This window comes from Panthera tigris, chromosome E2 (genome assembly GCF_018350195.1).
Source record: "Panthera tigris isolate Pti1 chromosome E2, P.tigris_Pti1_mat1.1, whole genome shotgun sequence".
In the NCBI taxonomy this organism is placed as follows: domain Eukaryota; kingdom Metazoa; phylum Chordata; class Mammalia; order Carnivora; family Felidae; genus Panthera; species Panthera tigris.
In genome coordinates this window covers 8,534,849-8,548,248 of record NC_056674.1, presented here as the reverse complement: position 1 = coordinate 8,548,248, position 13,400 = coordinate 8,534,849, and the positions used below count along the sequence as shown (strand labels likewise).

General features: G+C 55.9%; 1 protein-coding gene across 4 annotated transcripts; it reads left to right on the top strand.

Moving 5' to 3' along the window:
- Positions 1–2,581: 2,581 nt before the first annotated feature.
- FCGRT (Fc fragment of IgG receptor and transporter) lies at positions 2,582–12,686 on the top strand. Of its 4 annotated transcripts, none has more exons than XM_042970049.1 (7): positions 2,582–2,600; positions 4,089–4,172; positions 4,694–4,945; positions 5,664–5,939; positions 10,925–11,194; positions 11,922–12,038; positions 12,355–12,686. In XM_042970049.1, the coding sequence occupies exons 2-7, from the start codon at positions 4,103–4,105 to the stop codon at positions 12,432–12,434; spliced, it is 1,065 nt and encodes a 354-aa protein (XP_042825983.1). In that variant the 5' UTR covers positions 2,582–2,600; positions 4,089–4,102; the 3' UTR covers positions 12,435–12,686. The 4 variants fall into 4 exon arrangements, with proteins under 4 accessions (XP_042825983.1, XP_042825980.1, XP_042825982.1 ...); XM_042970046.1 differs by lacking the exon at positions 2,582–2,600 and adding an exon at positions 2,874–2,970; XM_042970048.1 differs by lacking the exon at positions 2,582–2,600 and adding an exon at positions 3,009–3,027.
- Positions 12,687–13,400: the final 714 nt, after the last annotated feature.

Below are 13,400 nucleotides of genomic sequence, written 5' to 3'. Positions count from 1 at the left end.
ACTGAGTCACCCAGGAGCCCCTCTAGAGGGATGTTTTATTTATTTATTTATTTATTTATTTATTTATTTATTTATTTATTTATTTTTATTATTATTTTTAATGTTTATTTATTTTTGAGACAGAGAGAGACAGAGCATGAACGGGGGAGGGTCAGAGAGAGAGGGAGACACAGAATCTGAAGCAGACTCCGGGCTCTGAGCTGTCAGCACAGAACCCGACGCGGGGCTCGAACTCACGGACCGTGAGATCATGACCTGAGCCGGAGTCGGACGCTCAACTGACCGAGCCACCCAGGCGCCCCTCTAGAAGGATGTTTTAACCATTAAAGTAGGACCCAGGGACTTAAAAGGGAGACACACAGCCATGTAACAGGACCCCAGGGCCCCTTCTGAGTGGCATCTCGGGTCCCTCGAGGGCGGTTCCCTCCCCAGGTTGGGGAGTCACCACCTAGTTGGGGTGGGGGAGGGGTGGGGGAAGGACTTGACAGAAGTCCCTGGGAAACGCGGGACGTTTCTTGCTGGTGGGTCTGTCTGTCTATCTATCATCTTTCTATATTTCTGTATCTCAGTCTTTCTGGGGAGGTTCTGGATAGGACAGGGCCTGGTGAGAGATAATAACAGAGAGAATCCAGGAGTGGATGTCGGGGAGCCCTGCTCAGCCTTACAACAGAAACGGAAGGACTTAGAACAGGCCCGGCAGCAGAGAGAAGGGGCCGGGGGCGGACAGCACTTTGTGGCGTTCATGGAGTGGATGACAGCAAGGTGAGGGCTCAGGACTGGTTTAGCTGGATCCCTGGGGTGGGGGGTGGGGTGGTGGTGGCCGACTCTGGGAGAGATTAGCCAGAGGCTGTTGAAGACGTTGTTGCTGGGCCTCAGGATTTTATCAGGGGACCCAGGGAGCATGGGGGTGGGGAGCTGAGATATCAGAAACCCCGGGGGCAAAGTAGGGGCCTCTGGCAGTGGTCCGGCAGGACGCCAGGGACACGGCATTAAAGCGAGTTATTGTAGCAGGGCTGTGTGGTTCCAGTGGCGGTGTGGCAGGGTGCTGGGCACGGCCATGGGATGTCGAGACCATCTTAATGGCCCAGTAGGCCTCAGAGTAAGACTACAGGGACATCATGTTAGGGCTCAGGGAGCCTTTACATGAGTTCCAGCGTGTGTTAAAGTAGGGCACCAGCAGGACCCCAGGCCGAAGGTTTTCAAGCCCCAAGGAAATGTGAAGCAGGTCCTGGGGGGCACTGTCCCAAGACATTGGCCATTTTATATCAGGGTCCAAGGAACATCACATGATGGTCCTGAGGCCTTTATTTTATTATTTAATTTGCTTATTTTTGGTCCCAAGGCCTTTATTCTGTGTGTGTGTGTGTGTGTGTGTGTGTGTGTGTGTGTAAGCTTGAGAGAGAGCAAGTGAGAGCACGCAGGGGGGTGGGGGAGGGGCAGAGAAAGAGAGAGGGAGAGAGAGAATCCCAAGCAGGCCCCGCGCTGTCAGCACAGAGCCCGTCATGGGGCTCAAACTCACCAACCATGAGATCATGACCTGAGCCGAAATCAAGAGTCAGACACTGAACAGACTGAGCCATCCTGGTGCCCCATGGTCCCAAGGCCTTTAAAATGAGAGCCCTGGGAACTGCTGGAATGTTCCCCTGGATACATAGCCAGGTCCCTAGGGACACAGAGGGGCTAGCTGGGCATGGCGGGTTTTTCAGGGTATTTTAGGAAAGAACCAAGGGTGCTATAATAGGATTCTCGTGGGACCTGCAACCAGGATCCTTCAGTAGCATCATAGGAAGCCCCTCAGGGTGGATTTTAGTGGATTTTCTAGCAGGACCAGGGAGAGAAAGGAAAACGGACACAGTTTCCTCGCGAAGTTGAACACAGATGTACCATGTGTACGGGTTAACTTCGTGTGTCCACTTGGCTGGGCCCCAGGCCCCAGATGTTGGGTCAGACATTACTCTGGATGTTTCCGTGAGGGTGTTTTGGGGTGACATTTACACTGAAATCAGTGGGCTTTGAGTACGGCGGAGTTGCCTCCAGAATGTGGGTGGGTTACATCCAATCAGCTGGAAAACTGACCCCCGCCCCTCGCAAGCCAGAGGGATCTCTGCCAGCTGACTGTCTTTGGATTCCATCTGCAAGATCGGCTCTCCAGCCTGCTGCTTTGGGACTTGAACTGCAGCTCTTTCCAGAGTCCCCAGCCTGCCAGCCACCCCTCTCAAATTTTAGACTTGCTAAGCCAGCACAATCACATGAGCCAATTCCTTAAAATAAGCCTCTCTCTATGTATGCATATACACATACCGAGGCTGCACAACATTCCAGTACAGCGGAGGACATTCCAATGTATAATTGTAGCGGCAGTGTGGGCTGGGGCAGGGGACTGGAGGGGGCCTCTCAGCACCACAGCGATGTATATTGGGACTGTGTTATTGAGGCCCCATCAGAAGATACGAAAGAAGCGGAGGGCCACTTTAAGGGGACACATCGCCGACGGGTTCCAAGGAGGAAATATAGAAGTGTTTAGAGAACTTTCACTGTAGCAAGAGCTAGTCAGGTGGGGGGGGTGGGGGGGGAGGGGAGCGGCGGTGTTGTACAAGGAGGTAAGAAGGGGAAGAAGGGGACCCACTGAAACCTCCAGAGTTTGGAGCAACTCTGACAGTGTTGCTCGTCAACTTTGTCATGAATCTGCTGGGTGGCTGACACCTCAAAATAAGAAGACAGGGAGAGACAGAGAAAGGGACCCCAGAGGGGCGGGGGGGTGGGGGGAACAACAAAAAAGTTTCAAGAGAGAGGCAGAGAGAAATACTCAGAGGCTGGGCCCAGGGCCTGGGGTGTGCCCGGCAGCTGAGGGGCGGGGTTGGATATTCCTGAAGTCAGGGAGCAGTCTCCGGACAGGATGTGAGAGAGGAACTGGGGTCTCCAGTCACGGGAGCCAGCTAAGGCTGCAGGCGGGAAGGGAACTTCGTTGCCGTGAGCAGGGCTGGGGCCCAGGCCCAGGGGAGGACCGGCGGGGGTCGGGACTGCCGGGTCTGAGGGCGGAGCGGTCTGGGGCCCTGGACTCCCGGGTCCGAGAGAGGAGGGGCTGGAGCTGGGATTCCTAAGTCTGAGGGAGGAGGGGGCCTTAGGGCAGGGGCTCCCGGGTCTGAGGGAGGAGGGGTCGGGGCCCTGGACTCCCGGGTCCGAGGGAGGAAGGGCTGGCGGGCCGGGACTCCTGGTGCTGGGGAAGGAAGGGCTGGGACCCCTGGGTCTCAGGAGGGGGCTGGGGGTGAGGACTCCCGGGTCTGAGGGAGGAGGGGCTGGGGACCCTGGACTCCCCAGTCCGAGGGAGGAAGGCCTGGGGGCCGGGACTCCTGGTTCTGGGGAAGGAAGGGCTGGGACGCGGACCCCTGGGTCTCAGAAAGGAAGGGGCTGGGGGTAAGGACGCCCGGGTCTGAGGAGGAGGGGCTGGGGTTGGACTCCCGGGTCTGAGGGAGGAGGGGGCTGGTGGCCTGGACTCCCGGGTCTGAGGGAGGAGGGGGTGGGGGCCCGGACTCTCGGGTCTGAGGGAGGAGGGGTTGGGGGTCAGGACTCCCGGGTCTGAGGGAGGAGGGACTGGGGGCCCGGACTCTCGGGTCTGAGGGAGGAGGGGCTGGGGGCCCGGACTCTCGGGTCTGAGGGAGGAGGGGCTGGGGGCCCGGACTCTCGGGTCTGAGGGAGGAGGGCCTGGGGGCCGGGATTCCGAGTCTGAGGGAGGAGGGGGCTGGGGTTTGGACTCCCGGGTCTGAGGGAGGAGGGGCCGGGGGCCGGGATTCCCGAGTCTGAGGAGGAGGGGCTGGGGTTTGGACTCCAGGCTCTGGGGGAGGAGGAAGAGGCGGGGCCGAGCTCTGAGACAGGACTCTCAGCCTATCCAGGCTCTGTAATTAATTAACCCAAACGGATCAAATTAAGGGTGAAAGTTCACCGAGGAGGAGGGCGCGGTGGCCAGGCTCGGTCGCGGAGCCCCGGGGCCCACAGGCGCGGGCGCGCGTGGTGGCCGAGCCCCTCGGGAGCTGGGGGAGGACGGGGCGGGGCGGGGGTCCGGAGCAGTCACGCGCCCCCTCCCGCCCCAGGTCTCCCGCTCAGGATGGGGGTCCGCCGGCCTCAGCCCTGGGGGCTCGGGTTCCTGCTCTTCCTCCTGCCGACACTGCGCGCAGGTGAGGGGCCGCGGCTGCCGGGTCGGAGGGAAGCGGGCGAAGGAAGAGCAGTCTGAGGTTTCCCCCGGGCGGGACACGACCCCCCTCGCCACTTGTCACCGTATCACTTTTCTTCCTCCCTCGGTCGCTGTGTTTGAGAACCACCTGTTCGCTTCGCTCTGACTGTGCCCCCCCCCCCCCCCCCCCCCGCCGGGACCGGGGCCCTCCCTCTGGGTCTGCTCCCCGCCCCGGTCTGTCCCCCTCCCCCAGTCTATCCTCCTCTTTCTGAGGCTGTCCTCCACGGTCTGGATCTGTCCTCCACTCTGAGTTTGTCCCCCAGCAAGTCTGTCTCCCTCTCTCCGAATCTGTCTTCACCACCGCCCCCCTCTTCTGGGTCCGGCCCTCCTCGCCTCTGTCTCCCCGCTCTCTGGTCTGTCTCTCCTCTCTGGGGTTGAGTCTGTTTTCTTTCAGGGTATCCGTCCTGCCCCCAGTCTAGGTCCATCCCCCCCAACGCTCTCTTCACCTCTGTCTCTCTCCGGCAGAGAGCCATCTCTCCCTCCTGTACCACCTCACCGCTGTGTCCTCTCCTGCCCCCGGGACTCCTGCCTTCTGGGTATCAGGCTGGCTGGGACCCCAGCAATACCTGAGCTACAATAACCTGCGGGCCCAGGCCGAGCCGTGTGGGGCTTGGGTCTGGGAAAACCAGGTGTCCTGGTATTGGGAGAAGGAGACAACGGACCTGAGAAACAAGCAGGAACTCTTTCTTGAAGCTCTCAAAGCCTTGGGAGAAGGAGGTAAGACCAGGATCCCCGAGTCTGAGGGCGGAGGGGGCCCGGAGCCAGGACTCCTGGGTCTGTGGGAGGAGGGGCTGGGGGCCTGGACTCCTGGGTCTGAGGGAGGAGGGCGCTGGGGGCCTGGACTCCTGGGTCTGAGGGAGGAGGGCGCTGGGGCCCCAGACTCCCGGGTCTGAGGGAGGAGGGCGCTGGGGGCCAGGACTCCCCAGTCTGAGGGAGGAGGGGCTGGGGGCCAGGACTCCCCAGTCTGAGGGAGGAGGGGCTGCGGGCCTGGACTCCCCAGTCTGAGGGAGGAGGGGCTGGGGGTCTGGACTCGGGTCTGAGGGAGGAGGGGGCTGGTGGCTTAGACTCCCGGGTCTGAGGGAGGAGGGGCTGGGGGCCTGGACTCTTGGGTCTGAGGGAGGAGGGGCTGGGGGCCTGGACTCCTGGGTCTGAGGGAGGAGGGCGCTGGGGCCCCAGACTCCCGGGTCTGAGGGAGGAGGGCGCTGGGGGCCAGGACTCCCCAGTCTGAGGGAGGAGGGGCTGGGGGCCTGGACTCTTGGGTCTGAGGGAGGAGGGGCTGGGGGCCTGGACTCCCCAGTCTGAGGGAGGAGGGGCTGGGGGTCTGGACTCGGGTCTGAGGGAGGAGGGGGCTGGTGGCTTAGACTCCCGGGTCTGAGGGAGGAGGGGCTGGGGCCCCTGCTCCTGGGTCCTACTTACCTGTATTTGGGCACCCCAGGTCCCTACACCCTGCAGGGCCTGCTGGGCTGTGAGTTGGGCCCTGACAATGCCTCGGTGCCCGTGGCCAAGTTTGCTCTGAATGGCGAGGATTTCATGGATTTTGACCCCAAGCTGGGCACCTGGAGTGGGGAATGGCCCGAGACTGAGACCATCAGTAAGAGGTGGATGCAGGAGGCGGGTGCGGTCAGCAAGGAGAGGACCTTCCTGCTCAACTCCTGCCCCCAGCGGCTGCTGGGGCATCTGGAGAGAGGCCGCGGAAACCTGGAGTGGAAGGGTGAGCACCCTCCGGGGGCGCCTCTGACCCCCACGGAGCTCTCCATCCCCACACCCTCACCTCGGGCCTCCCCTTCCTCCCCCGGCCCCTTCCCTGGCCTCCTAGCCTCCGGTCGCCCCATTGCAGCTCCTCCCCTACATGGCACACTCCTTCCCCACTCCTGTCCCACTCCGCTGGCCCTCAGAGACCTCTGGCCACAGCTCAGGCTCTTCGGCCAGGCCTCCTCCGTCCTCCTTGGCTTCACTTTTCTCCATCTGGTCCACCTCTGCCATTGCCCTTTGGGTCCCTCTGGTGTCACAGCCGGCGAGATTTTCCTGTGGCCCAGGAGCCTTTTCACTTGCTTCCTTTGGACTCGAACGATGCCTTGTGTGACCCCCGTTAGGGCACAGACACACTCTGAGCTGTACTTCTGCGCATGTCTGGGGAATCCTCAAGGGCGGGAATTCGAGCTCTTTCGTCGTCAGTGTCCCCATATTGCAATCCCAGCTTCCATCCTGGCCCTCCGTGTACACCGTCTCCTGAGCAGTCAGAGGAATGTCTTTTTCTTTTTTTTTTTTTAAGTTTGTTTATTTATTTATTGACAGAGAGAGAGAGAGAGAGAAAGAGAACGTGCAGGGGAGGGGCAGAGAGAGAGGGAGACAGAGAATCCCAAGCAGGCTCCACGCAGTCAGTGCAGAGCCCAACTTGGGGCTCGATCTCACAAACCGTGAGATCTTGACCTGAGCCGAAATCAAGAGTCAGTTGCTTAACTGACGGAGGCATGATGTTTTAAAACATAAACAAGGGGCGCCTGGGTGGCTCAGTCGGTTAAGCGGCCGACTTCGGCTCAGGTCACGATCTCACGGTCCGTGAGTTCGAGCCCCGCGTCGGGCTCTGTGCCGACAGCTCAGAGCCTGGAGCCTGTTTCAGGTTCTGTGTCTCTCTCTCTCTCTGACCCTCCCCTGTTCATGCTCTGTCTGTCTCTGTCTCAAAAATAAATAAATGTTAAAAAAATTTTTTTTTTAAAACATAAACGAGCTCCTAGCCCACCATTGCTTAAAAATGTCCATTAGCGTTTCTCTCGTCTTACGTGAAAATCCAACCTCTACTCCACGGCCTACAGTCTCTGCAGGTAGCTGGGTCCGGCTGCTTTCCACCATTGTAATTTCACAACACCCAACCGTGGCGGCCTTCTCTCCCCCTCCTCCAAATGTCAGGTTCTTTTCCTCCTCAGGCCCTTTGCACCTGCTGTGCCCTCTGCTTGCACTTCTCCTCCTTGGGATCCTGCCATGACTGGGTCCTTCTCATGCTTTCGGTTTGATTTTGGACTTCAGCTCCTTCAGCAGGGCCCTATCACCCTGGTTAAAGTGTGTCCCCATACCACCCCCATTACTGTCCCCCCATGCCATTGTTTTGTCCATTCAATCACTACAGTGTCCAACACTTCACTATAGTGTTTTTTTTCTTTTTTATTGGGGTGTAGCTTACGTACCTCAAGTACATGGCTCGATTAAGCTTTATGGACGCCCATGTACCTGCGAACCAAGATCTAGAACATTCCCAGCACCTCAGAAGCACCCCAGCACTTCTTTGTGCCCTCTCCCATTCCATACCTCCCAAGGGTAACAACGGACTTGATTTTTATCACCATAGCATTGCCTGATTTTGAACTGATTTGAACTGTGAGCATGTGCTCGTTTGTGTCTGGCTTTTTTCACTCAAGTGTGTGTGTCATGAGACTCCTCGCTGTTGCTGGGTATCAGCAGCTGATGGCTTTTTATTGCTGAGTAGTATTTCACTGTGTGGTTCATACCACAGTTCATCGATGAATGGTTTCTTTTCAGTTTGGGGCTGTTGATGAATGAAGCTGTAATGAGCATTCTTGTACATGTCTTTCTGAATGTTTTTAAGTTTACTTATTTATTTTGAGAGCGACAGAGACAGTGTGAGCAGGGGAGGGGCAAGAGTGAGGGAGAGAGAGAGCATCCCAAGCAGGCTCCATATTGTGAATGTGGAGCCCAGTGAGGGACTTGAACTCAAGAACCTCAAGATCATGACCTGAGCTGAAGTCAGATGCTTAACTGACTGAGCCACCCAGATGCGCCTTTAATTTTTTTTTTTTATTTTTTATTTTTCTTTATTTGGGGGGGGGGGGCAAAGGGAGAGAGAGAGAATCCCAAGCAGGTTCTACGCTCACTGTGGTGCCCAATGCTGGGCTCCATGCCACGACCCTGGGATCATGACCTGAGCCACAATCAAGAGTCAGATGCTCAACCGATTGAGCTACCCAGGCGTCCCTCTTTTTTTTTATTATTATTTTTTAAAATATATATATATTTTTTTAACGTTTATTTATTTTTGAGACACGGAGAGACAGAGCGTGAACAGGGGAGGGGCAGAGAGAGAGGGAGACACAGAATCTGAAACAGGCTCCAGGCTCTGAGCGGTCAGCACAGAGCCTGACGCGGGGCTCGAACTCACGGACCGTGAGATCATGACCCGAGCCGAAGTCGGCCGCTCAACCGACCGAGCCACCCAGGCGCCCCCAGGCGTCCCTCTTATATATGTATTTTGATACGAAAGTGTAGTTACATTTCTTTTGACTGAATACCCATGCACGGAATGGTTGCATTATAGTGTAGGCATCGGATTAGCTTAATAGGTAGTGCTAAACATTTTCTCAAGGAGGTTGAACCAATTTTATAATCCCCTCAGCTATGTATGAGAATTCCAGGAGCTTCAGAGACTTGCCAGAATTTGCTATTGTCTGTCTTCAATTGTAACCATTCTGGCGGGTGTGTGGCAGAATCTTATTGTGGTGTGTTTTTCATGTTTCTCAGGGTAAATGAGAATCTTACACATGATTTGGCAAAATCAGATAAATCAGATTTGGGGTGCTTCGGTCGGTGGAGCGTCCCAACTCTTCATTTCAGCTCAGGTTTTTGATCTCAGGGTCATGAGTTCAAGCCCTGTGTTGGGCTCCTCACTGGGTATGAAGCGTACTAAAAATATATATATATCTATATCTGTATCTCTATATATCAGATAAATATCTATAAATCAGATAAATGAGGTGGTGACTAGTGATGTTGAGTATACTTTTGCACATTACTGGCCAGTCAGGTGTCTGCTCTTTGGGCGGGGCTGTTTGAGTGTTTTGCCCATTTTTAAGTTGGAATTTTTATCTTTTTTTCTTATTAGAGTTCTTAATATATTCTGGGTATGAGTCCTTTGGATTTGTCAGATGGTCTGTTGGAAACAGAGTGTCTTCCGGTGTCCGGCTTGTCTTTTCATTCTCTCTCTTTTTTTTTGTAATGTTTATTTATTATTTCTGAGACAGAGAGAGACAGAGCACTGAGCGGGGGAGGGGCAGAGAGAGAGGGAGACACAGAATCCGAAGCAGGCTCCGGGCTCCGAGCGGTCAGCACAGAGCCCGACGCGGGGCTCAAACTCACGAACCGTGAGATCATGACCTGAGCTGAAGTCAGACGCTCAACCAACTGAGCCACCCAGGCGCCCCAGTCTTTTCACTCTCTTGATGAAACCTTTTGATGAACAGAATTTCTTCATTTTTATGAAGGTCAACTCATCCATCTTTTATCTATAGCTCTTGTGTGTGTTCTCTTTAGGAAGTCTTTCTTTTCCCAAAGTTATGAAGGTATTCTATGTCTTCTGGAGGCTTGGTTGATAAGTAATTTTCATATATAGCTGTATGATACATCTTGAGTTGATTGCAGGTAATGGTGTGAGGCAAGGGATCAAGTTTCATTTGTCCCTGGTGGATCTCCAGTTGACCCAGCATAATTTGTTGCAAGACCACCACCATCCTGTCCCCCTGCCCCCCCCCCCCCACCTCCCCGAACTGCAGTAGAGCCTTTTTCCTAGATTAGATGTGGATCTAGGGCATCTGGGTGGCTCAGTCAGTCAAGTGTCCAGCTCTTGATTTAAGCTCAGGTCATGATCTCACAGTTGGTGGGACGAAGCCCATGTCAGGCTCTGCCCTGACAGCATGGAGCCTGCTTGGGATTCTCCCTCTCTCCCTCTTGCTCTCTTTCTGCCCCTCCCCTGCTTGCACACCTGCTCTCTCTCTCTCCAAATAAATAAATACTCTTAAAAAAAAATTAGATGTAGATCTGCTTCTTGGTTGTTTTGAAGAATCCACCAATGATGTCATGTAGACCTGGAAATTTATTTGTTGAAAAGTTTAAATTATGGATTAAAATTGTGAAATCATTATAGGACTACTTAATTTTTTAATTTCTTCTCGTGTCAGTTTTGGAAGGTTGTATTTCCTACGAATTTGTCCAGTTCATTTATTGTATTAACAACTTAAAAAAAATTTTTTTTAAGTTTATTTATTTATTTGGAGAGAGAGCACGCAGGGGAGGGGCAGAGAGAGAGGGAGACACAAGCCAAAGCAGGCTCCAGGCTCCAAGCTGTCAGCACAGAGCCCCATGCGGGGCTCGAACTCACGAACCGTGAGATCACGACCTGAGCCGAAGTCGGACACTCAACCAACTGAGCCACCCAGGCGCCCCCCTCTCATCTCTTTTAATGACCTTAGGATCTGCCTTCTTTTCGCTCATCACAACACTTTCACAGCCTATTTCCTGTTCGTTTATTTGCACACACATATTTGCCTCTCTCCCCTCCTTTAGAACGTGAGTTCCGCGAAGACCAGGGCTTTTGTCTATCTCGTTCACTGCTGTGTCCGCAGTGCCTAGAAGAGCGTCTGGCACATGACTGATGTCCTGTCGTGTACGCGTCTAGTGTAGGAAGGCATGGACGAGAGGTGGATACCTTCACTGTGGATAGCTTGGTCCCCCCCCAGGAAGATCCCTTTACCTACCATATTCTGCAGGCTCAGGGCAGGGCACCTGGTGGGACGTGCTGGGCGTCCTGGAAGGAATGGAGGCCCGGGTATGTCCCTGTCCAGCCCCTCGCCAGCTCTGGCCCTAGGGGCTCCCGGGCTCGAGGCTTAGGTCCGTCTGCCTGTTCGTCTGCAGAGCCACCCTCCATGCGCCTGAAGGCCCGCCCCGGCAGCCCCGGCTTTTCTGTGCTCACCTGCAGCGCCTTCTCCTTCTACCCCCCGGAGCTCCAACTGCGGTTCCTCCGCAACGGGCTGGCAGCCGGCTCCGGCGAGGGTGACTTCGGCCCCAACGGCGACGGCTCCTTCCACGCCTGGTCTTCACTGACAGTCAAAAGCGGCGACGAGCACCACTACCGCTGCCTGGTGCAGCACGCGGGGCTGCCGCAGCCCCTCACTGTGGAGCTGGGTGAGCTGTCCCGCCGCGCGATGACGCTGCCTGCCGCCTCCTGGTGGCCTCTGCTCCCCCTGCTGTCGCGGTCCTTCCCGAGGGTGACCGGCTTCCACCACGCTGCCGCCCGGCGTCCTCGAGTCTGACTGCCTTGTGCCCCGCTGCTGCCAGTTCCTCCAAAGCCTGGCGGCCTTCTGTCCTGTCTCGCTTGCCCTCCCCGAGCCTGTCTGCCTTCCGGCCTGCTGCTGCTGCTGCTGCTGCTGGGTGGAACTCACGAGTCCTGCCCCTCATTAACCAGTGTGGACGGGCCTCCGGAAGCCGAACCACCCTCCCTCCTGCTGCTGCTAGACTGGTCATTTGCTGTCTGCTGCTGCCGGTCGTCACTGAGGCTGACCATTTATGGCTCAGCGACTGCCAGTCCTCTACGAACCTGACCTTCTACTGCCCTGTGCTTGTTTTGCCTCTCTGACACACGCCCTGCTGCTACAGGTCCCCTTGGCCAGGGTGCCGGAGACCCCTCTCGCTACGGCCGGTTCTTGTAGGCAACACGGGGGGCGTTCTGCACAGACCTAGGACATCAGCTGGCCGGCTTTCCCTCCGCCCACACCCCACACCCGTTCCCCCAGGACTTGATGCTGGGATCTCTGAGGTTGGGGAGGGGGCACTGAGACCGCCCAGTCCCCCTGGCCTGATGCAGATGGGCTGGAGGGCCCCTTCAGCATCTCACATCATTCTCTGGCTGCAGAATCACCAGCCAAATCCTCGATGCCAGTGGTTGGAATCGTCATTGGCCTCTTACTGCTCACGGCGGCGGCTGCAGGCGGAGCTCTGCTATGGAGGAGGATGAGAAAGGGGCTGCCAGGTGTGGAGCAGGAAGAGGGAAGAGCCTCAGAGACAGGGACAGAAACCCCAGAAGAGAGGGTGACGCAGTCCTGGGCGGGGGGCGGGGGGGTGGGGTGGGTGGGGTGGGAACAGATGTAGACAGAAAGGAACAGAGACTCAGAGAGGTGGGGACTGGAGGGAGGAAACGGAGACTCAGAGCGGGACAGAAACCTGTGGAATAAGACAGGCTGGGAAAGACAGACAGAGGGACACATACACACACGTGGGGGAGGGGCAGTCAGGAGCCCAGAGGATTTCCGAGCTTCTGATGACCTCCCCTCTTCCTCTTTCCTCAGCCCCTTGGATCTCTCTCCGTGGGGACGATGTAGGGGCCCTCCTGCCCACTCCTGGCCTGCCCAAGGATGCTGACTCTTAGGATATAAATGCATTCTCAGCAGCTGCCTGATCACCCCCCCCTCCCCCCCCATCCTGGCTACTACCAGCTAATGTAGTCAGGCCCCTTTTATGCTGTGAGACCTCCTGGAATCCTGGTATTTCTGAGCCTCCAGAAAGAGTCCTGGGCCCGATGACCTTCTGGATTTCTCCTCCTGTGGTCTGCCTCAGTTTCCCCTCCTGATGATTATGACTCTTTTCCACCTCCACATATAAACGCGAGTTTGGGCCCAAATCATTGTGTTCTTATCATTTCAACTTTTTAGGCCAGGGGTAGTAAGACAATGAGTGGGGGGAATAAACAGTGTTGGCCCTGACCTTCCACACTCTCTCGATGCCAACATGTTGCCCCCGTGGAATATACCAATTTTACACCGAGTCATGTCTTTTTCATTCATAAGCTTCACAGATACTGAATGCCTACACTCTACCAGGCATTTTGAGGAATTCTTGGCTGGAGTCTGACCTGACTCCTCGGTGGAGGGGAAGAGAAACATTGTTTCCTCTTTGAGAGAAATGGATGCCTCTGGCCCCTCGGTTCCCTTCTTTCTAAAACCATGCTGACAAAGGGAAAGATAAAAATACATCTCTTGGGGCGCCTGGCTGGCTCAGCTGGGAGAGCTTGAGACTCGAACTCCGGGTGGTGAGTTTGGGCCCCACCTTGGGTGTTGAGATTACATACATACATACATACATAAACAAAGAAACAAACATGGGGTGTCTGGGTGGCTCAGTCTATGAAGCATGTGACTCTTGATCTTCGTGGTGAGCTCGGGTCCCATACTGGGCATGGAGCCTACTTAAAACAAAACAAAACTTAAAAAAATACATCTCCCCCCCTCCAAAAGAAAAAGCAAATCTCCCAAGAGGCTCCCGAAATCAAAGAGCTGGGGGTGGTCGGGCAGGTCGCTGCGAGGCCTGCCGGGAGCTGTAGTCCTCCCGCCTGGCG